Raw genomic sequence first — 27,518 nt, 5'->3', positions numbered from 1 at the left:
TCACGTTTTTAAATCACAATACTTAAAAACGCATGCAAACGATATGTTTTCGTGACCGCGTAGGACAGCATTGTCACGTGAGCTTTTAACCACGACAGATTTATGTCTACCAGTTCAAAAATTTCCATCGGTTAATTGTGTCTACCAGTATTTTGCCCACTCCTACATACGTCTTGCATTATTTTCTACTTTCTTTACATTTTAATTTGAATTGCAATTCTGCGTCTTGTTTGCTACTCCATTCCAATTCATTTCAAATTCAAGAATTAAATTATAACTGACAGAGGATTCTTTATTTGATTCAGAATGCTGCACAACTCTGCTGATAGTCCATACCACTTGGAACATAAGAAATCAAACAAGTTGGCTTCACCGAAGAGAGGTTTTAAATTCTTACAAGTACAGTCAAGTTCGAAACAGGAATCTTTCTTGATGAATGTATATCCTTCAGAAGATCAAGAAAGATTCAAATCCACCCTGCTGTTTTATTCCTGACATTGGGAGTTTTTAAATGGTCAGACTGACTTGTGTTCATGGTGCTTGGTCTAAAAGCAGGACGGTAATGAATGCTCCTCACAGTGGTGAGTGGATGACACATTGTTAGTGCGTTCAGTCAGAGCAGCCCATTCACCAATGCCGCTAATCTCACTATGCATGTGCTCTGATGTAAATTGCAGGTAAGGGGGAAATGTCTCCACCGGCTGATGTGCCTGCAGTGCAGCGTGAAATCTCTGTTGACACTACCGATGGGCATTTCAGACAGAATAAAAATGGATGTGTAATTTCACAGTGTTCATTTTGAAGGGTCCATTTTTTATGTTTTTTGTCTTCTTTCCATCAACAAGCACTTTATTTTGTCAGAAGGTGCAGCTGAACTTCCATGAGCAGTCTCTTTATTTTTGCTTGGATTGAATACATTTGTGTCGTACCAATTTTCTGTTTAAAAACAGAAAATAATGATGGGTTTAAAAGTAATTCAAAAGACAGGGAAGACCTCTATATTTATCTTTCCAAAGAGAGAAGATGAAAGTAAAATAAATATCTGCTGTGGGAATTTATTTGCTGGGTAAACTGCTCATTTTGCCCTCGGCACACACCAAAAAAGAAATACAGGTGCTAAAACAGTGCAGCAAAACAATGATGTTTTGGGACCTGTGAAATTTGTAAGATGCTTTCATCACTCAGTATTGCTTTCATGAAATGTACAGTACACCTTCAGGGGGGAAACAAAAAAGGATGCTCACCCTTTGTATTCCTGTGCATGAAACACTACCCCTTACCTCTTGCTTGCTGGTTTTCTAATCTTTCTAATCTCCGCATAGTCACTTATAAGCACATGTGCGCGTACACACAAACACACATTCAGTTTTCATGCAGTCTTCAGTCTGTGAGACAAAGGAACTGCTTGTTGCCACGTCTACTCTGCCGTGATGTGACATGTTAAAACAGAGTTCTCCGTAATTCCACATTAGAACAGACAGCTAGCATAGATAGTGCTGCCTGAGCACTGAACCCCCCTCTGTCCCTGAAGCCTTTTGTGGGGACAGCCAATAGACACTTCAAAGAAAAGAACATGATAATTGCAGCTCCGATCAGTCCATTGGTCTCTGCCAAGGAGAGATGGATGAGTTATTTGCATGTCTAATGGTACTGTAGTACCTTCATGGCCTTAGGGAACCACTTGAAAATAAAAATGAACATGACATAGTGGCATGTCGTTTTCAATTCAGTGTGAGAAAGATTAACAGCAGAATTATTATTATTATTAGTTGTTGTTGTTCTATGGTTAGTGGTTTCTAGGTTGGAAGATCTTTGTATATCTGATTAGTTTTTAGCACACCAGAAGTTCAGAGTCACAGCCAGTCTTAAACAGGACCAGGCCCAGCCCAGACCTGACGTGTTGCTTGTGATGGTGTTACTTGTGTGAAATCAATGCATGTTTTAACAGGATAATTAGTAATCACATCCTGTAGCAGTCCACAGTCCATTCAGCCACTCGGTAAATAAAGCAGCGAGTTTTAAAAAAAAAAAACACTATGCTAAAATATGAAATTAGATTCTCAATCTGTATTATCTGGCCACAGATAAAGCTCTTTTGTAGCAGAGTTTTGTATCTGGATATTTAGTTGGATCTGCTTCATGAAAATCTATCTGTTTTTTATTTGATTACATTTGCTTTGTATAGCAATAACAATTGCTCTGTTTGGTTCCTTCTCAGCACAGTAGGAATAAATCAGGAGCAGAGGAAGGCTAATCATGTACCTGGGAAGGTTACTGAGAAAGCCACTCTATTCAAGGCACCGTGTGGTATTCATTAGTCAAGCATGCATCACATGCTTACTCTCGTTGTTTTTCATTAGGGCATTTATTATTTTCTATGAAGTTAGGAATCTTGTTTTATTGAATACATACTGTGTCAAATGTAGGGTGAGCTGGTAAAAAACAGCAATCATTACTTTTATATATTGCATATTCATTTTACCACATACAAAATTCAATTGCACATTGTGTTTGGGGGATCTCTTAAAGACAACATGTAAACAATGTTTATTAGTAAGGGAGTAAAGGTGACATCCCATGTAATGAAACAATTCTCAGTGGGTACTGCAGGAATTTAACAATAGGCTTATCAGGCAGCATGCAATCTTTTTCTCATGAAGAAAATATTTATATTTAGATTCATTCATTATGCGGATATGTACACCCATTTCCATACAGCCCATTTTCAATATCTGAAACAGAATTATTTATATATGAGAGTCGGTGATTTTTATATATATATTGTGGCGGGAGGAGCAAACGACAGACACAGTGGGCGTGGCGTCAAGCCTCGGAGAGGTTTTTATTAAACAATAAGGGACAAAATAACGTGTCCAAAGGGGAAAAAAGTGTCCAAATAAACGGGGAATCTGGTGTCCTCGTTGTGCCGCGGGGCTTGTGCAGGAAGGTAGTGTTCAGAAGGGAAGGGTCCAGGGAAGGGGCGGAGTCCGGTGGCCGCACGCGCTCCCCTCTCGGGGCCGGGAGCGAGTGGCGGTGGCGTCTCGTGCGCGGCTCCTTCCATCTCCTTGGTTCCCGGCGCTTCTGGGGGATTCGACGGCCCGGCATCCTGGCCCGTCAGCCGTCTCACGGGTGCGGCAGTCCTCCTCGACGCACCCTTCCTGGACCCACGAGGACACCAGCGTGCATGCACGGGGAAGAGACCGGTCTCCCGAGGAGAGGCGCGCTCGGCGTTTAACGGCGGCGGTGACGAGGCTCCATTCACATCAGGTGCGCCTCATCACACGCCGCCAGCCGTGAGTATCCAACGCCCCTCCTCTCTCACACACCCACTCCCGTCGGGAGCCTGGTGAAGGGCGGCGAATACGGGACGGGGTGGTGATGATGGACAGGGGGGAGGCAGCCGACTCGTCACAATATATATATATATATATATATATATATATATAAGCACTTGCTTACATATAGAATCATGTTAAAGAGTTATGGTAGCAGGTTTGGGGTGACTGATTGCAAACAGAATAGTGTTTTTGAATAATACTATATTTTTTTGCAGTTATTAGTAGTTTCAGTTGGAAATTACATAGCAGATGGTGAAAGTACAGAGTTGAGAAATAATAAGAGAAGAGGGAAATGAATATTGGATGTCACACACAGCCAAATCTGAACCTACATCTCCCACATGAGCACCACATGCCAACCACAATGGCTACAACTTCATCTAGATGGGCAAAATGAAAAGATAACATAGTATGAAAGCCGTGTTAACTATGTTTTGCCAATATAGCATTGACATTAATTATATTGATGCTGCTGATGATGAGGAGGAGAAGTAAGTTAATGTCATTAGTGGCTGTTAAAATATAAATGGCATCGCTTCTGAAAGCCCCAGAATCCATTACAGGAATTTGCTCTTCCAACATGCATGATCACCATGAAACCTTTCAGCAGGCACCATGCAGAAACTGCATTGACCTTGAAGGCCTGCATTAGCACATGGTCAAATCCACAGTTCAATTAGTGCAAAGCAGAACCCAAACAATGGCTGATTGACTGTTGAGATGGTCCTTGGGTTGGGGCTCCGCTGACATTTTTGAAACATGTGACACACCATCTCTGTAGGTGATGTGAATCTTCTCTTCTCTGCTCCCGTCCTCTCTGCCACTTGCGCTGACATGAGGCAAAATCATTAATTTGCAATGTCGAGCTTAACGCTGCATTTTAGTGTGCAGTCGGCAGGCGTAGAGGGATGGAGGGGTCCTCATTACGGAGCCGCTGATTGTTCCTCAGGCTACTATAAAGGTTCATCTCTAGCAGCCACTGACATATTTTCTCCTGAACTGACAATAAAAGCTGTACTCCATGGCAGTGGTACAGAGAGAGACGGGTGTAAAACCCACTGTTGTTCCTGTTCAGCTCCAGTCGGACAGCTCTGAATGCTAATCCACACCAGTGTGCTGGTAGATTTAAGACTGCCCAGGATTTTACATCTCCCACTGTTGCCGTTATTTTTTAGCTCCGTATTTCTTGTACTCAATGTTTTCAGTCAAATTTATTATGAAATCAACTTAACATTGTGATTTTGTTGTTTTCTTTGACTGTCTTTCTCCTTTGTACCTTCAGAGGAGTGATCGTAGACTTTTTCCGTATATGACAGTATTGAAACAAAACAGTCCAAATGTTTTTTTTTTTAACAACTACCAGACCTCTTTCCATTATATGTGTGTTAAGAGAGTTGGGAAAATGTGGATGCCGTCAGATGTTAGAGCACTGGAGTTGCCCTGGCAACCCGGATAATGACAGACTGCCTCCCCTCCCCTGCCGCACTTTCAGTCGATTGTTTGCACATTGAGATTAAGCGATCACTCGTCAGAATGAGACTGGTGTGAGCGCAAGCTTGAAATGTTGTCTGTACACATAGGGCATAGGGATGAACAAATGGAGGAAGTGAAGTTTTGCAGCTGTGACATTTTGTTCATATATTGTAGGAATCCATAATATTACATATTATTGCTCATTTTCTCGAATACATGAGAATCTCAGGAAAGAGAAAAAAGTTTTTCATCAGAAAAAGCACATCATTAATTTGGGCTCATTTAGGGGTTTTCGTAGAGCGAAGACTGTTGTGAAGCTGATGTGTTAATGAGATAGATCTTTCATGTGGAATGATAGGACAATTAGGAGAACAAAAGTGCAAGGTGTGACAATTTAAGTGTGTGTGCTTTATCAGTGTCTGGAAACGGCACCTTTGAGACAACATATGCATAAAACCATAGTTATTAAGCAATTGCTTTTTTTTTGTTCTTGAAGTCCGCATTTCAAAGCTCTCGCTGTCCTTGTTACTGCAGTCTCAAGTGTACTTCCACCTCGCCACCTTGTATATATTACCACCTCAATAAATGGAACTGAAGTTGCTGTACATGATGTGATGTGAGTTATGTAGGGAAGAAAATTCTGAAAATTTAGCTGCAGAAATGTAAAAGTTAATAATCTCTGTCAGAAGAAAAAAAAAAAACTCACCCTCATGTCATTTTGAAGCATTATTATTATTATTATTATTATTGTTGTCGTTGTTGTTGTGTATAATAATAATAATAATAATAATAATAATAATAATAATAATAATAACAATAACATGATGCTTTAGAAATCATTCTAGTATGCTGATGTGGTTCCCAACATTTCTTATTATCGATTTTAAAACAGTTGTGCTGCTTTTTTTGGAAACTGTGATAGATTTTGTTTTCTATTTTAATAGATATAATTTGTAACATTATGAATGTCTTTAATAATCAGTATAAGGTGTCCTTGGTGAGTACAATTCTTTCTTTCTTTCTTTCTTTCTTTCTTTCTTTCTTTCTTTCTTTCTTTCTTTTTTAAAACAATATTTTTTACTGAAAAAATACAACAAACCCATGGAAGTCTAAAAACTTGACATAATAAATCAATCTAAGAGAAGACTTAGCTAGATTTGGGCTTCCTTCTCTTTCTTTTGGCAGATGTCTGTGCGTTTTCCCTCTCAGAAGCAGTCAAGGATAGTCTTGCCCTTTATTTATTTTCTTTCTTTATTTGTTTCTTTTTTTTTCCCACACACAACCCAATTGCCTTCTCGTTCTGGAGCTGTGGGCTGGTGACTGGTTTCAAGTTGGTAACAGGGCCCTGAGGCAGGTGTGAGCAGAACGCTTTGACCTCCACCCTCTACTAGCGATGTATGAAGAGGTGAATGACAGATAGATGGGATACACAACCCAAGCATTACCTTGAAATCCAGGACTTAGCCTGCCCTTTTCCCCTTTTTTGTCTGTGAAATTGAACAATTCAGCCGTCACAGTAAAACACTAGAATTTTGAAGAGACTATGCAGCTCTGCACTTGACGGTGGGCTTTAATTCTTTAACGTGATTGATTGCCGCTCGGTCCAGTGTGGATGCCATTGATCTGGTCATGCTCGAGTGGTATTAGCTGCAACTGGAAGTAGCCTCAATCCCCCTCCTCTGTTTCTCTTTTTAGCTCCATACAGATTTGGACGTGGGGAATAAGAACATCAAGTATGTGCTGGCAGGGGAAGGGGCAGGCACCATCTTCGCCATCAACGAGAGGACGGGGGATATTCACGCCATGAAAAGGCTAGACAGGGAGGAGAAGGCTGAGTACACGCTCACGGCACAGGTCGTCGACAGAGACACCAACCAACCTCTGGAACCGCCATCAGAGTTCATCATCAAAGTGCAAGACATCAATGACAACCCCCCACAGTTCATTGAGGGACCTTACAAAGGTTCAGTGCCAGAGATGTCCCAAGTGGGTGAGTAATCTCCTTTCATCATCTCTGCTTGTCTCAGCTGAACAATGACACGAGGCAGACAAAAGCTCTGACAAAATATACAAGTAATAGCGATCTAAGAATAGACAAAGAAATAGGAGGTGACAGGAATTTCTCATTAGTATGTCTGGAGATTGATACAACAATGCACAGAATGTATACTGGTGCCCATAGTCATATTGTAACCTCAGAAACCAATGGACATAGTTCAGTATTAAAGCATAATGGGGGTCTGCCACTGAGATTGTCCAATATGACCATAAAAAAAAGTTTTTTGTTTTTCAAGGCACATAATGTATTCATAAGTTCTCGAGCATTTGTGGCCATGCATTCTAATGAACGTCTCCTTAAAACTTGCTTTAAACAGAGCTCATATTTAGTTGACAAAGCCTGCTTGAGATTTCCCCGTACAATCCCGAGCCTGACCTTGAGATGGATTTTGAATATGAGTTAGTCGGTGAAGGGAATCTCATAATAGTGCCACTTAAGGGATTCATTGTAACCCTCATGACATTCTGAAAGCCTTGTTGTGCTGCAATGTAGTGTTTTGCAGTGAAATCCCCTTTTTTCAGGAAAGTATAAAGGAATGTGTTGTATTTTATCAACTCTTGCGCTGGGGAATAGCTGTATGAAATGTCTAAACTCATGACTTGTTTTGTTTTTTCACTTGATGGTTTATACACAACATGAAATAATGTAATGCAGAGAGGATAACTATTTTCATTAATATAGATTAAAGATGACAGTACTCTGAGTTACAGGAAGTGCCATTTATAAAATGATCAATGCCAATTTGAGCAGTAAAACAGCATTAAATCTGTCCCGTGCTTCAAGTGTTTTTCAACTCCTGACCCAAGGCTCGCTTTTGAAGTGTAGAATGCAGTTGGGGGAATAGTGCTCTTTTCCAGGTACATTATAATCCAGTCATGTGTAACACAGAGCTTCCTTGTTTCCTTTAAAACCTTGGCTTCTTCATATGGGCATTTTCTCCTCAGCGTTTGTTCTTTGTCATATTTTTTGTGCACTTAGAGCATATGGAATTGGAGCTGTATGTGAGAGTCTTTCTTCTGCTTTCAGACTAATGCACTCAATTGAAATCCTCAGCGTAGTTTTTCGAGGGGTTTGACAGTGAAGTGTGGGATACAGCAGACGGCGGGGGTGACGAGTGCAGTGGTGGAGGAGGGCAGGAAGGGGAATACGGCAAAAGATGCCTGAAGTTGACTTCTTTCACAATTGTTCTTTCCTTTTGTCACTGCTGATCAATTAAACATTAGCTGATGTTCTCTTGTGTGCTTGAAAGGCATTCTCAATGACTTGTTTTGGTCTTATAAAGTATTTATGTTGTGGGATACACACATAGAGAGAATCAAAAGCTCTTTGGCTGGGAGAGAAAAACAACAAACAGACAAATAAGGAAGCCTCTTTTATTTCCTGTCTCATGTACACAAATCACAGAAGTTTACCTCTCATGCTGATGTCACATGTTTTGTTTTCTAATAATGGCCTGACAATAAGTTTTGTGAGAAAGTTGTGAAGTTTGTTTGGGCTCTTAAAGTTCATTTGAGAAACCAAACCAACTGGTATTCATTTATTTGCATCGTAGCTTACAGTAGTTTGGTGATGATGGAATTATAGTTAGTACAGGTATACGAACAGCTAGTTTATTACTTTGGTTAAACCCAGACACATTTATTAAACTCACGTTAAAGTATTTAGCTATAACTGTATGTATGTTATTTAGGGGTACAGGATGCACCCAGGGGGGAGGGGGATAGGAGGTGCGTGGTTGTTGAGATGACCTTACCCCATATCCAAACTCAAAATATGTCATTTCCATATCTAAATGACATATTTTACAGTCACCGTTATGGTGAGATGTATCATTAACACAGCTAAAAGCTTCAGTGCCATCCTTCACAAAACTTAATATCTACCACAGTTTGTCATGGGTAGAATGCAAAATGTTTCAATACAAGCATTTCAGTCAAATGTAATTTATGCAATAGGCCCTATGTCAAACCTTTAACCAACTGGATAAAATCAACCCACCGCAACAGTTTAAAATCAGCCCAATTCTGTGGAAAATATGCAGATTTGGCAACCCTACATCCAACACGAACTGCATCCAAAGCTATTTAAATACTCTGCAAATAGCAACTCCAGATAGCGACTCCCTAATGCGTGAAAATTTGCCTATATTCGATGTTAAAGAATGTTTGCGGGAGCGGGAGTAAGAAAACAGTCCTACGTAAGGCTTTAATACAAAAACACACACAATGAATGGCAACTGTAGAAAGCAAAAGCCAAATCCCAGACATTTTGGGCAATTTAGAAATCCCAGACGGACACATTTTTTAAGTCCAAAAGGGGACATGTCCAGGGAAAAGAGGACGTATGGTCACCCTAATGTTATAGTGTTGTCAAAAATGTACATATTTTAAAACATACCAAGCCTGAATATTTAGTTTCATGACTCAATGCTCATTTTCCACAGTATCAATACACCGATTACAGTTTTCTCGCTTTCTCTTCTGTCTGACAGCGGGTTTGACACACACAGTAGTGTGTGGCACTGTGATCACTTACACACATACAGCTGCAAACTCCATATCTGCATGTGCTGTAAGTTCAGCTTGCGTTTGGGAATGTAGTATGCGCAAGTTGTGCTTTTTCACAATCACATAATTTCCGACATTTTTGTAGACAGTAGTTCACAGCGTTGCACTAGATTGGTAATGAGAAGCTTTTGTAAACCTGTTATCACAGAAACGTAAAAGGTTTCCCACCACCAAAATGAAAGCTTGAAGGTTTAAAGGGATAGTTCACCCAAAATGAAAATTCTGACTCGCCCTCATGTTGTTCCAAACCCGTAAGACCTTCATTCATCTTCGGAACACAAGTTAAAATATTTTTGATGAATTCTAGTGCTTTCTGACTAGGGCTGCACGATTAATCGCATGCTATTTTCATGCCCATCTCGTCAGTAAAGGCGGTTCTTTGATTTGCGGTAAATCTCCATCACCTGCTTTCAGATGGAGCGGCATTTAATACACGGAGCCGTAGTACGCTGACAAGCCATGCAAAATCGCGTTCATAATCGAATGTGATTTTTCAGCGATTATGAACGCGTGCAGCCCTACTTCTGACCCTAGAGAGCAATGCAACTGAAATGTTCCCAGACCCATAAGCGTAATAAGGACATCCATAAAATAGTCCATGTGACATTAGTGGTTCAGCCGTAATTTTATGAAGCTACAAAGATCTTACAGATTTGGAACGGCATGAGGGTGAGTAATTAATGACAGAAATTTCATTTTTTGGATGAAGTAACCCTTTAAGTCTTGCAAGTGAAGAAATTAAGACATAAGTATTGTAATTTTACTTCTTACGAAATATTCTTTAAAGTGCAGTTGTGTTAGAGTAGTAATGTGCAGTATTTAAGTGTTAGAATTTGACTAGTATGTAATAGTGACAATTTATACTAATAATATACTACTACTAATAATAATAAACCCATCTGAAGTGAAATACAGGTCCTTTTCAAAAAATTAGCATATTGTGATAAAGTTCATTATTTTCTGTAATGTACTGATAAACATTAGACTTTCATATATTTTAGATTCATTACAACACAACTGAAGTAGTTCAAGCCTTTTATTGTTTTAATATTGATGATTTTGGCATACAGCTCATGAAAACCCAAAATTCCTATCTCAAAAAAATAGCATATTTCATCCGACCAATAAAAGAAAAGTGTTTTTAATACAAAAAAAGTCAACCTTCAAATAATTATGTTCAGTTATGCACTCAATACTTGGTCGGGAATCCTTTTGCAGAAATGACTGCTTCAATGCGGCGTGGCATGGAGGCAATCAGCCTGTGGCACTGCTGAGGTGTTATGGAGGCCCAGGATGCTTCGATAGCGGCCTTAAGCTCATCCAGAGTGTTGGGTCTTGCGTCTCTCAACTTTCTCTTCACAATATCCCACAGATTCTCTATGGGGTTCAGGTCAGGAGAGTTGGCAGGCCAATTGAGCACAGTAATACCATGGTCAGTAAACCATTTACCAGTGGTTTTGGCACTGTGAGCAGGTGCCAGGTCGTGCTGAAAAATGAAATCTTCATCTCCATAAAGCTTTTCAGCAGATGGAAGCATGAAGTGCTCCAAAATCTCCTGATAGCTAGCTGCATTGACCCTGCCCTTGATAAAACACAGTGGACCAACACCAGCAGCTGACATGGCACCCCAGACCATCACTGACTGTGGGTACTTGACACTGGACTTCAGGCATTTTGGCATTTCCCTCTCCCCAGTCTTCCTCCAGACTCTGGCACCTTGATTTCCGAATTACATGCAAAATTTGCTTTCATCCGAAAAAAGTACTTTGGACCACTGAGCAACCGTCCAGTGCTGCTTCTCTGTTCAAAAGTGGCTTGACCTGGGGAATGCGGCACCTGTAGCCCATTTCCTGCACACGCCTGTACACGGTGGCTCTGGATGTTTCTACTCCAGACTCAGTCCACTGCTTCCGCAGGTCCCCCAAGGTCTGGAATCGGTCCTTCTCCACAATCTTCCCCAGGGTCCGGTCACCTCTGCTCGTTGTGCTGCGTTTTCTGCCACACTTTTTCCTTCCCACAGACTTCCCACTGAGGTGCCTTGATACAGCACTCTGGGAACAGCCTATTCGTTCAGAAATTTCTTTCTGTGTCTTACCCTCTTGCTTGAGGGTGTCAATGATGGCCTTCTGGACAGCAGTCAGGTCGGCAGTCTTACCCATGATTGCGGTTTTGAGTAATGAACCAGGCTGGGAGTTTTTAAAAGCCTCAGGAATCTTTTGCAGGTGTTTAGAGTTAATTAGTTGATTCAGATGATTAGGTTAATAGCTTGTTTAGAGAACCTTTTCATGATATGCTAATTTTTTGAGATAGGAATTTTGGGTTTTCATGAGCTGTATGCCAAAATCATCAATATTAAAACAATAAAAGGCTTGAACTACTTCAGTTGTGTTGTAATGAATCTAAAATATATGAAAGTCTAATGTTTATCAGTACATTACAGAAAATAATGAACTTTATCACAATATGCTAATTTTTTGAAAAGGACCTGTATAAACTAATGGTAACGTGGTACAGTAGTTGCTCAAACTATTGTTCCCTGAAGTTGTTTTTTAGTCGAGTAATGGCTGAATTCTGTATATCGGTGTAATGTAAAAAGCAAGAAAAATATATATTTTCATTTCAGTGAGAACAAATAACACTCAGATGCTACTGGACTGTTGTTTAACGCCATCGGCAATCTCTTAAATCCTTAGATCACCAAAGCCATGAGAGATCAAAGAATAAATGATTCGAAAGGCCATGTGAGGCGAGACAAATCCTTTACCTTCTCAACTTAAAACATTTGATGAAAGCTCATGGATGCAAACTTTCCCCCGATAATTGTTATATGTATATTCATGAGATTATCTCATATCTAAATTTCACTTTGAATAATTTAAGAGTGTTACTTGTTCGCGTCGGTCTGTCCACAATGGGCAGTGATAACTCATTTGCATGGATTGGACAAATCTCATTGGATTACCAGGTCTGTTTTTTCACTAATGGGGTCTTTGACTCTAAGGCCAATACAAGCAGGCGAATTCCCCCATCAGGTCTTCAAACCATATGCTGGCATTACAAAGCTCCCTGCCTTCTGCTGCTGACAAGAGGATTGTTACATTGTTGAAATTAGCAAGTCTACTTGAAGTGACTATTGGGGTAATTAACATTGAGTCGTCCATACCGCCTCCCTTCCACGGAAGAAGGTGTGAATGACAATAATTGCTACAAGGAAAAATAAAGCTGGGAAAGTTGTTTTTGTCATCTGAAAGTCGAGCATGTGTGAGGCCTTGGCGACGGGGGCTTCATTATAGAGTCGGGTAATAAAGTCGGGAAGAGACAGATGGCACATGGCTCCTCCGCCCTGCTTGCTGTGTGCCCGCTCTGGCAAAATGAACCCATGTACGGAGACACAGTGCGCAGGAATGTGTCAGGATCTGCTAAATTGGAGTGCTGATATAAAATTGAAGTGACGTTAATAGATTACCCAGAGTTCATTTGCATTTTCAGAGTTATTACGAGCTCCGGTAACAGGGCTAACAGGCGAGGGGTCTGTTCTTCTAATAACATTTCTGATTATGAACGCCATATTCCTGGCAGGTAAAAAATAAATAAGGTCTTGTCAGGGGGATTTTTGACAATGATTTGGAAGCTATTTTCTGAGACATATTTATAGAAATAGATAACACGTATCCAGCATACCGCTCACACATTTTAAGCTATCATCCCATGTAGATTTAGAGTCTGCACACTGCCTTAAATATGCTAAAACTTATTGGAATAATTTGGAAAGGGTTTATTTTACATTTATTTATAAGTCTAAAATCTTAGGTGTTTTTTTTTTGTTTTTGTTTTTTCTGAAAATAAATCTGTAATAGACATATATTTTAATTAATGATAAATACAACCAAATAAATTGCACTACTGGTTAGTAGCAGTTTTAGGGAAATATACCAGGTTCAATATATCAAGGTTACAGTGAGGACCTTATAATGGAAGTATTTTTTTATTAGATTTAAATGCAGAAATGTGAAGATTATACTAAAAAAGAATGGGGGGAAAAAAACATGTTTTTATTTTTTTACATTAAAATCAAAGTAAATATTTAATGAATATGAATGTAATATAATTACAGTTTGGTCTCAGTCACTTCCATTATAAGAGCCTCACTATAACCACACAGTCTTTATTTTCTTCTTCTTCATTTTTGTGGTAAGTGCTGTCTGTTAACTTGTATTGAACCTGGGATATTCCATTAATTCTTTACCTTTGTTCAGTACTTGAAATACCATATTTTAATGGGTAAAGCTCATGATTTAAACATATACATTTTGAATTACGCTCACCGCTGCATTTGACAAATTGATGCCTTTCAGAGCAGATGTCCTTCGCTGCCAAACCAGCAGCTAACAGACATTATGTCTGGCTCAAAAGTTTCTAGATATGCTAAAATCTCTCCAAGAAATATAGCTGTAGCATTACTTGAGCCTTGAAGTAAAGTGGTCATAAAGTGTTTGCTCACATACTGTTGAACAAACATCTATAACAAGGTTTGCTATCAGAAATGTACAGGGCATATTTTATTAAAACAGCATCCAAGTTTGCCCTGCTTTGATAGTTTAAACATTCTACAGATAAAGTCATCCACTATTTGTAGCTTCTCTTTAACACTGTAGGGCAGCTTGAGTTGTAATCTAATTATACAAGGGTACATGCTTTACATTTAGTATCACATCTTAACATTAGAGATTGCTTTCACATGAAATTGTCGCAGCCATAAGCAGATCTCCGTACAGTAATTACCAGCTTCTTAATTATTCTATTTTGCTGTAAGTATCTCTAATGACTTTATTCCTTACAAGAGCATGAAAATATATGATTGCTTGCCCAAATAAAGCAATATCAGATAAGTTCTGCTTTGTTGAATATGCCATGACAGATGTTGCCTATATTTGTTGCTAGGCTCATTTCGGCATTAAGGGTAAAGGCCGATAATCTAGAAAGACTTTCTCATCGTCATTAGTGGTTGAAACATGGTGCATATTTCTCTGGTAGATTCCAAGGGTTTACAGTTATATACTGTACTTGAGTGTGTTATTTGGTGTGTGGCAGTGGCAGATGGAGGAGGCAGTAGGGGGTGCTGGGCCTTTAACATGGTGTGCAGCTGGGCCGCTGCGGAAGCACATCTGCTGGTCAGACTCCATGCTGAGGTTTGTCCATGGCCTCAGCTGGGTTTGAGGGTCAGGGAATTAACCCACTGCAGCCAAACCAAACCAAGCTAACTTTAGAAAAAATCTGGAGGTAGTGGTCAATGAACTCTGAACTCAAACTGTAAATATACATTTAAAATGACTAAATTAACTTCACTACATTCGGTTTCACCAGTGGAGACCAGTGACTTCTCTAACCAGATATGCTATTTAACCAGTGTTGAGAAGGTTACTTTGGAAATGTAATAGGTTAAAGTTTACAAGTTACCCTATTCAAAAAGTTTTAATTAAAAGTAATGTAACTGATTATGTTTGATGACTTTTTGATTGTTTTTTTTAATTCCTAATGTTTTCAATTGTTAATCATTTTTAAAACATGTAAAGCAGGTATTATTAACCTTACAGTAGTATTCAACACTGATTGACTCAACATTGTCAGAATCCTTCATCACTTGTATTAATATTATAATGATTTAATTTTAAAGCACAGCCACCACAAAATCAGAGATCTTTGAGATCATTCTGAGGTTAAATAAAGATAGCTTATTTCATAGTTTAATACCTATGATAATATTTTTGAAACAAATGGTTTTGCATAGGCCTAGTTATGACAGGAAACACTGTTATCTAACAATGGTTTAGAAAAAAAAACAAGTTAATCTTAAAAAAATAAATAAATAAAGCAAATACATTTATCCAAATAGGAAATAAAACAGTTATTGAATAAGCAGGTGTCCTATTCTGTGTCCTAAACTCCTTAAAACAGTGGTGTCTCATATTTTAGAGCAGTCAATGCAACTTATGAGAGAAATCAATTAAATCTGTATGTGGGTGTGTGTTAATAAAATTCAGATGTAACCCCCTTTGTAATTCTTAACATTATCATAAGTAACTGTAATTGAATTACACCGTTTCTCAGTAACTGTAATTGATTACAATAATATATATATATATATATATATATATATATATATATATATATATATATATATATATATATATATATATATATATATATATATATATAACCCTTATGCATGTAATAGTAATTAGTCAGTCCCTGAACTCGTTCTCTTAAATGGCTTGAATATGCAGAGCATTCACCGCTTATATGGATGCCCTGGGTATGGGTCAGATCTATCAAATAGAAATAGCTTCTTATAGTAACAAGTGCACGTGTGTGTGTGAACATATTGTTATAATAATTTTTCATCAGTAAAAATATCTCTCTTCCTTTTCTCGTTTCCTAGTATATCGAGAAATGAACCATTACAATTACAACGAGCTGGACTTCTTTTTGCGTCTAAAGCCTGACTGTCTTTCTCCACTTACTTTTAGATTTATATTACTGACTTTTAAATCCACTGAAGTTTTGCAACAAGTGTGAGTGAAATGGATTTTCAGTTGAAATGGCCTTAGTGAATTAGATGTAAGCAATTCTTGCAGTGAATGTGCTACTGTAGTACTGGTTTCAGCACGTTTTCTTTGAAACCACCTCTCTCGCTGCCTGGACATCAGTGCCATACATAAAATGTGACTCACGAAGAAAAAGCTTACAAAATGATCCTACTCCACTCCACTGCCTCTGCCCCTTATCCTACTGCAGTCATGTTCAACTGCTCATGAAAAGAGATGAGACTACAATAGAACAAGTTTAATCCATTTCCATCAGCTCTCCTTTTGTATGGTTGAATCTTTATATACATATATATATATATATATATATATATATACACATACATACATATATACACACACAAGTGCTGTCAATCGATTAAACAATTTAATAGCTGGACTGTGATTAATCACGATTAATCGCAAATTTAAAATACTACGATTTACCTGTAAATGTGTTGAAATAAAGGAATGCATGACAAACTAGTTTAAGGAAACAGAACCTTTCACACCTCTGCCAGGTATGAGACATAATCTTGTTATGGAAGCGGACTTCACACGAAGGATTAGTTTAAAGCAGTGGTGTTTATTAACAGCTGAGCAATCAACGAAGGATGAGATGGTAAGTAGAATGTGTAAATATACTTCGTAGGATGAGATGATAGGATGACTGGACTGATATCCCTTTTCCACCAAGGCAGTTCCAGTGCTAGTTCGGAGCCAGAGCCAAGTTTCAAACTGTTTCTTTGTCTTTCGACACCCAAAGCACCAGCTCCGATCCAGGAAAAGCGGTTCGTAAGTAGCACCAAAGCACTGCTGGGCTAGAAGGAAGAACCGCTTGCATCAGGGGCTGGGTTACCGTGACCAACAAGATGACAAACTTTTGACCGCCATAATTTAAATAGCAGCTAAACACGAACACATTTGATTCGCTGTGTTTGGATGACGATGTAGGTTCGCAAAGCATGAACATCAATAGCAACGCAATGTCCGCCATTGTTGATAGATTGTTTAGGCTTGCATCAGGGTGCTGCGGGAGCGACTGGAAAGCAGACGGCTCATTATGCTTTTGGATCGCTCTCGCAGTGTTTTAGTGTGTTGTGTGGCGATCGATCGGTCTGCGTGGTGCCGATGCATCTCGAACAAGTCTGTTGGCGCTGCCGCGGTCGCACTATTGAACCGAAACATGAAACGTATTCAGTGACATAAGAACTCTGTATTGGCTCTCTAGCCTGTGGAAAAGCAACCGGTTCTTAAAGGGCTCGCCAGTTGAACCACCTAAGAACCGGCAATAGCACTGGCTCTGAACTAGCACCTGGTTCCTGCTGGTGGAAAGGGGGTATAAATTGTCTCGAAAGGAACTCGTGGACACTGAGAGGACCACACACACCTCGCTGTTGGACGATGACTTTCTTGACAGGAGAAACTGGAACTAGGAGACAGATAAACACAACGTTGGGGGGATCACAAGAGGTAAGTAGACAGGCAGGTAAGTAACAAGTAAGCCGCTGTGATAGCATATAGGAATCCACTTCGTAAGAATGAGACCGGACATCTGAGTGCAGTGAGGTGTGTGGTTTTATAGTGAAGAGTGATGAGGTTCAGATGACATGAAGGTGAGCTCCATTAGAACTCAGTTGATGGTGTTCATTGTGATTCGCTGGTTTGGGAGCCTGGCCGATCTGTGACAAATCCTTATTATTCTTTTTTTTAATTCAGCCATTATCAGCCTTTATACTGGCAATAAAACGTTTACCAAGCCACATTGCTTCAATCCCAGTACACATTTACCCAACTATTATCAAATGTATTTCTAAATAAATACAACAAAAAATTTTCTTGCGACCTTACATGAAGTATTATGATAAAATGCATTATGAAAAAGAATTGGACCTGCTACATAAACCCACAGGATTATGAGATTAATAATACACTTTTACTCGGAACTCACTTTAAACCACCATCGAGTGTTTGTAATAACTTCCTTTTGCGATCACATGTGTACACATACACATACAATTTGGGAGGCCACGGTACATTATAAAAGTAGCCCAAAAAACGCAACACACGGCTCTGTAATTTTTCCCGCAGCTGTATTTTCAAAATTGCCCAATTGTGTGGGAAAACCGTGAACACTGGTTCACTGTACCCTTATCACATATGAGTATACATATCTCTTGCGCACTGTCGCTCTCTCTCTTTCTCTCTTTCTCGGACACACTCTCTCTCTCTCTCTCTCTCTCCACGTTTGCTTCACTTTTGTCAAGCCAGGCGCCTCATAATCACACAATCCCTGCATCCCAATGTGCATACTATACACCCTATCTGCCCTAAATAGTATTGAAAATTACTAATATCACACAGAATTTAGGATGGATAGTGTGCACATTGGAACGCAGGCATAGATTACCTTACGCGATGACGGCAAGAAGTCGGGGTCAAACCTTATCAAACGATTAATTTGCGTAAAAAAAATATTAACGCGTTATAATTTTTAGATTAATCACATGCGTTAACGCGTTAACTTTGACAGCCCTAATATATATATATATATATATATATATATATATATATATATATATATATATATATATGTGTGTGTGTGTGTGTGTGTGTGTGTGTGTGTGCACCTGGTATTCATCACGTCCTGGGGACCAAATGTCCCCACAAGGATAGTAATACCAGTAAATCTTAATCTTGTGGGGACATTTTTTGGTCCCCATGAGGAAACAAGCTTATAAATCATACAGCATAAAGTTTTTTGAAAATCTAAAAATGCAGCATGTTTCCTGTGAGGGCTAAGTTTAGGTGTAGGGTTGGTGTAGGGCAATAGCACATACAGATTGTACAGTATAAAAACCATTACGCCTATGGGATGTCCCCATAAAACATGGAAACCCAACATGTGTGTGTGTGTGTGTGTGTGTGTGTGTGTGTGTGTGTGTGTGTGTGTGTGTTTTTTATCCCATTTTTATCCTTGATTATTTTGATGAATATCAGGTCTGTGCAAAAAGCTAACTCTATCAATGTCCTTCCATTTCTTTAAAGCACACAAGGAATATTGCATTGTTTTTAGTCTAATACCTCAGAATGTGTTTTTGAGGACATGGAAACAAAGACCACACATGCACAGGAAATAATGCCACTCATTGTGTTCAGCATAAAAGCAAACTGAATGATTCTGTTGGAGCTCAAAAGTATTTTTTTCCTAATACAGTATGCTTTTTAAAAGTTATCCCTTTCACAGAAGAGAACAGCAGAAAGGAGTATAGGGATGGAAATAGACAACAAGCGATGAAAGAGAGAGGAGAGAGTGTTTTTGCAGTTGGGTGATGAGGAGAGCCCATAAATAGCCCAGGCCAGCACTAATGGGCCCATGGGGGTATTGTGTTGGCTTAGAGAGTGACACTGATGCCATATGACAGGGTAATCAGTGCTGAGGTGGACACTGACATTATCTGTCTCTCATGATAAGGGAAAGCATGGAGGTGAAGCTAACCTCACATCACTCAGACCTATCTCCCTCATCCTAAATGTGAGCTGAATGCTAGATATACGCTATTATTCAATGCTTCAATATGAAATGGCACAGCAGTTTCAGAAGGCCTAATTGAGCTGATTTACTGCAGATTGGAAATTAGCTCTGAACAAAAGCCATGAAATGCAGCCAAGAACCTTCAAAAACTGTTGAAGCTTAACATATTTGCAGTAGTTTCTATTCAGTTGTTGAATCACTCAAGCTATACAGTGAAATGTTTGACTGATTGTGCAAATATATTCATGAAAATCTTAAATGTGGGACCCAAATGTGTAAAGCCCCACTGTTTACCTTTTTATTACTATTATTGAGGAATATTTTGAATTTGATTGTAAAACAATTGTATTGTGAAAGTATTGGCCTGCAGAAATCTATACTACTTCACCTCTAATATTATTTGTGTAGCGTGTGTGTTTCTGTTTCCCTGAAGACAAACATATTATATGCTTGCATACTGTAAATATACATTTATTATGACTGAATTAACTCAACTGCATCAGGTTACTGTTTCACATCGCATAGTAATAATAGCTCTGTATTGTAATCACTGCACACACAGTGAAAATATTTTTCTTTCACTGTGTGTGCTTGCATAGAGTATGCTACTCTTTCTACTTTAAATGTAATGTTCATTGTCACTTGCTGTTTCTTTGTAATTAATTGTGAGATTTACTAGCAATTTCTGAGTGAAACTTGTGTCTACACAATTTTTTAAGTGAAGTTGAACTTATTACAGAGCAGTTTTATACATATTTTTTCCATTAAAAAATATTTATTAATTAGAATTGTATTAAAAAACTTGTCTGATTTGTTATGTTAATGTTATTTTCATGAAATTACATGAAAACAAAATATAAAAAAATAAAATAAATATAAACATAAAACATGGAAAATGGAAATGTGACTTTTCAGCTTTGCATGGTCACAAAATTGCTTATTTGATTTGTGATCTCTAAATGTCTAATAATAATAAATCATGTAATATTATAATACAAATATTCATTATTTAATTCAATATAAATATTTCTTATTCATTTATATATTTAAAAAATTCTAAATGTTTCACTTGTCTGTGAATTGCTGTAGATCGGTTTTCAGCACGAGTCTTACACGAGCAGCATTCTGTAGAGGACAGCTGAGATTTCGGTGAATGCTTGAGTGTTCTAATCTACACTCTTGCCTTTGGCACTGCTTATTTATATCTGATATGACGCCTGGCCGCTTTCTCACAGACGGCCCTCTGTTCAAAACCTCCTTCATCTATTAATTATGCAAGAGACACAGTGTGGATATTTAATGTTGCGTCAAGGCTTTCTCTTTCGCTCCTCACCCTAGGACCTCATTTCACTGTGTTTCTATTTCTACTTTTCTCTGTGTTTTACTCTTAATTTCCATCATCCTCCTTGTACGACAATGTATCCACTGTATCCTCTGTCTGTCTCTCTCTCTCTCGCTCTCTCTCTCTACTCACATTATTAGGCAGCAGCATAGCAGCAGTATGCACTTCCCATAGGCATTCAGCATTGCCCTCCCAAATTAAAAGCGCTGATTACATCCTGTGGGCAATGTGTTTTTATTTGCTCTTTATAGTCCTTTTATTAGTCTATATTCTAATGAGCGGAGTAAATGCACAAGCGCAGAAAAGATATGCGATCAAGCCATCGCACTGTGCCGTTACACATAGTCTTTTCAAGGGAAGGACACCAGGAGCCAAAACTAACCGGGATGATGTGTGCAGAAAAAAGGCATTTGAGGAAAGGTCTTCATGAAAGGTCTTCTCGCAGGGGTCGCACCACAGAAGATTCATTGGTGGCTGTCCGGGTTGGTGAGGGGACATAAATGTGAGGGAAACGCATCCATCACACTGCGCAGATCTAAGCTTAGAGGAGCATCCAATCATGGCTCAGAATAAAAGGCTGGGCATAAAAGTCTGCACCGCAAGGTCATTTGAAAAAGAAACAGATAAGATGGAGAGATCAAACAGTAAATCTCTGTTGCATGGAGTCTTTGTGGTTCTCAGAGGGGACCGGCCCATTAAAGCAGGCCTCTGCTCCAGTGAACATCTCCTCCACGTATGAGAAGCGCAGTCATCCCCCCCCCTACTGTCCCAAATAGCTACACTCAAACATTTACAAACAAGTTTTGGTTTGCATCATTCAGTTTTGTTTAAGAATTCCATTTTTTTTATGGGTCTATCGCAATACAAGAGCTGCGGTGTCACATCAGGTCTTCTGGCTAATTGGAAACACCTATGGTGAAGAGAAACCTTTTTTAAATGCCACACTTGATCACATACTTAAGAGACCTCATTTATTTTCTTTCTGCCTTTCTTTTCTTTTTATCCATCATTTATTTTAACCAATCCCTCTAGATACATGTGTGTGCAGGTGTGTGTACTGGTGTATATAAGAGTATGTGTGTTCCTTTTGATGGATTGCTTGTCAGAAGGCACCAGGAGCGCTTCCTATGGCTGACTGAAACATTTACTCACCGGTCACGTTCGCTGGGTTTGGTCTTACCTTTCAGAAGCTCTCAGCAAATGTGTTAACTCTTCTCACCCAGGCCATTTTGTCTGAGGCCAAAGGTTTGGTTTGTGTGATTCCCTTTTGGCTCATACTACCAGTCAGGGTGTAGCCAAAGCCATCATTGTGTCCATATCGCGTGCAATTGTCATGTCAGAGGTGGCGCCGTTACCGTGGCAGGGAGATCAATGCCTCCGTCCACTCCCACGTCCTCCCAGCTCCTTTGACTGTGATGCTTTTCATCGCTGTCTGACTGTTCTGTGCGCACGGTGATAGTTATATGTCAACTTTGATGGTCCCATCATGCTTACAGGAAGTCAGGCACAGCGTTAGCTCATTGCCTCACCTTCACACCACACACACACACACAGACACGTACACACTCCCACTTGCTCAGCGCTGCCGTTTATCGCCTATCCTTTCCTCTTTTCACTTTTTCTGGTGAGGGGGAGCAGACTTGGCCAGCGTGCTTTGTGATGATCACAATCACTTCAATGTGTCATTTATTCTCCTGAGTGCTTCAATACTTATCTCACTCTAGACACAGCCAAATATGGAGCTGGAATACACCCAGTGCGTCAAGCCAACTGGAAGGCCAGACATACATTCCCTTTGACCACATTTATGACATGGTTTATGGAATTTTTACTTTCCAAAAAATAAGTAAATAAATAAAATTAATATAAATAAAAAAATGCTATTTAAAATAGCTTTTCTATTATAATGTATTTGAAAATGTAATTTCTCGTAATCCAAAGGTTGTGGGTTTGGGTCTCAGATCCGGCAGGGATTGTAGGTGGGGGGAGTGAATGTACAGCACTCTCTCCACCCTCAATACCACGACTGAGGTGCCCTTGAGCAAAGCACTGAACCCCCGAACTCCCCGGGCGCCGCAGCATAAATGGGTGTGTGTGTGTGTGCGCGCACGCACTTTGGATGGGTTAAATGCAGAGCACGAATACTTGGCCGTATGTCACTTCACTTTCACTTTCTTTTGCTGACAAAAAGGATTACGGCATAGTGCAGCAATATCACAAATGTGGTCTAAGTATATACAGACATATGGCAATTAGAAGTATCTTATTGTATATTTCCTTGTCGCAATGTGAATTGTTAACTTTCTGTCATTCTGACTTTTTCTAAGTGAGAATGAAACAGAAGAGAGCAGAACTCATCTTTTGTGGTGTTGTCGGTCGGTCGTGGCCTAATGGATAGAGAGTTGAACTTGTAACCCGAAGATCGTGGGTTCGAGTCTCAGGTCTGGCAGGGATTGTAGGTGGGGGGAGTGAATAACCAACACTCTCTCCTCACTCAATACCACGACTCAGGTGAGACCCTTGAGCAAGGCACCCCTAACAGCTCCCCGGGTGCCGCAGCATTGGCTGCCCACTGCTCCGGGTGTATGCTCATTACTGTGTGTACACTTGGATGGGTTAAATGCAGAGAACAAATTCTGAGTATGGGTCACCATACTTGGCCACACACCACTTCCCTTTCCACTTTTTATGGTTTGACAGCACATGCCACAATTCTGACAGGCCTCATGTCTCACTTGTTATATATTTCCATTGCAGCTAGATAAACTTTATTTTTATTCGACTTGTTTATTACAAACAATGTTTGGAACATGGAAAAAAGATCCCCCCTCACAATGTCCTCTTGAATTATTGTTCCTCTCAGTGTAACTTGTAACTTACTCTGTCTTGGTTCATTTAGTTCTGACTATCTTGGGGACAATTAAATATGTGAAGTGTTGCAATTTATCTTGAATTTACTTGATAGCATCCTCCACAAATCCTGCACACATTTCCTAAGAACTAATTAAAATGAATCAATGACATGCCACTTCAAAATGGTGGCATATGTCAAAGCCATCAGCAGCAAGCAAAGGACACTCTTAATTGTTTTGTTCCTTTGGTTCTTTTAAACAGCTTGTCAAGGACTGCACTCAAGCATCTATGTTACACAAGTGCTTTTTTCTCTTCTCTGCCTCAAATGCCTTTCACAAACACATACTTTACAACCTTTGCCGCCCCGCTGCCACATTAACTCACCCCAGGCTGGTAGCATGTTGTGTTAAGTGTTGGTTGTCTTGCTGTCTCATCAAAGGCCATTAATTGTGGCACCAAAGCGATGGTCACTTATACCACATCAGCCTGTGGCCTCTTTTCCATGTGGGAGCAGATTTCAAAACATTGACAGCCTCTCATGTCTTCCTCACTGGCTATTTAAACAACTGGTCATTCCTTTAGTTGTCATGTGATGAACCGAATGCAGTATTTGGATCAATCTCAAATCCTTTCTCCCTCACAAAATCCAATATTTTGAGTGTGAATGTGAATGAACAGCCGTTATGAGGACAGATCAGGCGGATGGAGTTCTAGATGAGACTATTTTATTATTTATAGTCTCCCTCACTAAGCCTCTCAGCAACATTCATGTCCCTTGATAAACAACACAGAGGAAACACCCTTTTCAATTATACCTCCAGCTGTAGATCATGCAGGAATGAGTGGCGGCCTGGAAATTACACCCTTCCATATGACAGGTGGGGGAGCACACACCTTGATATCCTTCTCCTGCTGATAGCTTTTAGCATTTGTCGTAAATGTCCACCTGTATCGACAACGAGACAAGCATTGCTGTTATGAGCGTAAATTGGCCTCAATCCAGCATGTTTCAGCGGACTCTAGTGGACATTTTGACTCGCCTGCTGTACCGTGATTCACAGTTTTAAGCCTAGCCTATTATCCCTGCCAGTTGGTTTAGGCCGCAATTGGAGGAGAATGATGGCTCTTTGATGAGACCCTTCAAGGCTTGTAATACATGTCTGACCAATGCATTTCAATCACGAGGGTCAACTTGACTCCCATCGCTCCAGCTGCTAGTATGGAACTGTTATTGTAATGCTCACATTCCATTTTGGGTCAAACTGACTCTTTACTGACTCTTTGGTTCTTTATAAACTTTTTCCAGAATTTTGTCCTTTTAAAATGGTATGTTAAAATCAAAATAATTGAATAACAATTAACAGGGCTCCAGACTAACACTGGTGCCCCATGTTCTACAGATGGTCGCACTGGCAGGGGGGCCATTAAAATGAAAAATTTAAAGAAACCAGTAATAACAGTCACATTGTTATTGTGTTGCAAGTGCAATTAACAATGATATTGCATAAATGCATATTTTATAATTATATACTACTGGATGCTGATTGGTCAGTGCAGCATTTTAGCAGTATTAGTAACATGTTTGACCCCTTTCACCACATCGCTGTTTACTATTCTAGTATGAGAATGAAACTTAATGAATACATCTAGAGAGAGAAGTAGCCTTTTTTAAAAACAAGAAGGATTATTTATTTATTTATTTAGTTTTTAAACTAGAGATGCACATGCAGATTGCAAATGTCTTGGCCAATTCTGTTTTCCGATTGTTTTGTAAATATGTTCTGCCGATACTGTTTTTTGCCTATTCCGATTTTTTTTATAAAAACTATGATTGACAGCATATACAAAAATCTGTACTTTTGTTTTTTAATACAAAAAAAAATATTTACATACTAAAAAAAATATTAAACATTACAATTCCCCCAATCTGGACAAAGTTACAGATATTCTCTCACTTAAACAACTCTCAAAATAAAGTGCTCTGTGACTAGAAAAGAGGAAGAAATAACAATTAGCTGAAAAGGAGTTGCTGTATATATCAAAACAGATGTCATTTTGAATCATTGACTCACTTGATTCGTTCAAAAATGTGGATTGATTCAGTAAAGAAACGCTCGGAGACACAAAACAGTTCTGCTGTGGCTTTGATTGGAACTATTTTCATCAGCAAAATTGAGCAAAAACAATATTGTGTCTAAAATGTAAGTTACTAATTTTAACTTCTTGTTTATTGGACTACTATTGTATAAAATTGCATTGCAATTGCGTTGAAACATTTTGGTCTTTCAGTGTTGCATTTTACTGCCTCAGTATGCATCTATAACTTTCCGTGTGTGCTGTTGAGTCTCTCTCACACACTCACTCAGGCTGTGCAAGCCTCATCTGGCATGACATAAATACATTATCAGAAGTGTGACGTCAAAACAGACTGGCTCAGAATCGTCAGACTGACCATTCCAGGCTGGTCATGTGATAAATCAGCTAATTCCAATCCCTGCCCGGTCGATCGGCGCATTTCTATTTTAAACTCAAAGTTACAGCTTATAGTAGCCTACTATATATTTTAGTATGTAATTTTATATGAGTATTTTTGGTGCCAAATTCTGAAGCCATTTTTGTTCTGCAAGTTCCAATTGTGTTGCTATTCCAGATGTCATGGATTCGGCAGATGACATGAGTAAATAGCTTTCAGCAGGAAGCTGAGTGGTACCATGATGGGATACCCATTTTTCCAGCCACGGCTCCTGCCTAGCTCAGCTGCACACCCAAAACAAGCCCATTTAAACCATAGAACCACTCATTATCCCAGATCTCATTGCCTGACATTGCTTTGAAATGATAGAAACCATGAAGAATGTCTGTGGATATGGGAAAAGTGTGCCATGAAACATATGCTATTTCAATTTTTAAGGTTGTGTGAGGACTCTGTGTTTATTGATCAGATAGATATTGGCCGGAGGTCCCTACGTTGGTGTGTGACCGCATTCCGAGTACTCAAGTCAAAGACAAGAAACCTCTAAAGACTGACATGGGCTCTTGCCAGCTTCATCGCATTCAGTTCCTGCACTGATAGTATCAGTCTCAGACAGCACACCTATGGACCTCCAGCAGTCATTCAATTCAATTTTTAAAGGACAAAACCTTTTGAGACATACCTCTCCCTAAATTATTGTCTGCTTTACATATTGGTCAGGCAATTTCTTCCTGTCTAAGTGAACAATGAGAAAAAGGCTGTACTGATGGGTCTTGCTGTGTTGCATCAGATGGTCAGTTATAATTTATATAAACAATCAAACTGTAATTGTTTTTATAAAAATTATTATTTTTGGTCTACTCTTAAACTGATGTATGAGAACCAAGTTTAGCCTTTGTGCAAAAATGTATTTATAGCTATTTTTATTGTATGATATTAGCAAGATAAATAGCGAGTATTGTCATGATACCCACATCTTAATAGAAATTATACAGTATTTATTTATTTAGAATATTACTAAAACTTTAATTTTGCCCAGGATTTCAGTATATAAATGCATATATAATAAAGTATATAAATCAGACTTCTGTTTAGTTCAAATTCTGTTCAAATTTAATTTAAAATCCATCATTTACTCGCCCTCATGCCATTCTAAATTTCTTTGAAAATTTTAGATTTTTTCTTTCTTCTGTGGGACATAAAAGAAGATATTTTGAGTCTGTGTGTGTGTGTGTGCTTGTTTATGCTACATTGTGGGGACCACAAGTATAGTAAATCCAGAAATTATTGGCAA

The 27,518-nt window shown here is 39.1% G+C and overlaps 1 protein-coding gene across 1 annotated transcript in view; it reads left to right on the top strand.

Annotated features, from left to right (window-relative positions):
- Positions 1 to 27,518, top strand: part of LOC306881394 (cadherin-8-like) — a gene marked incomplete at its 5' end in the record, with an annotated part of 81,777 nt that overhangs the window by 36,101 nt on the left and 18,158 nt on the right. Inside the window, one exon of the mRNA XM_079435483.1 lies at positions 6,507 to 6,801. Coding sequence (XP_079291609.1) covers positions 6,507 to 6,801 — 295 coding nt within the window. The remainder of the gene's footprint in view (positions 1 to 6,506; positions 6,802 to 27,518) is intronic.

This window comes from Barbus barbus (assembly GCF_936440315.1).
Source record: "Barbus barbus genome assembly, chromosome: 2".
NCBI classification, from domain to species: Eukaryota; Metazoa; Chordata; class Actinopteri; order Cypriniformes; family Cyprinidae; genus Barbus; species Barbus barbus.
This window is presented reverse-complemented; position numbering and strand designations above follow the sequence as displayed.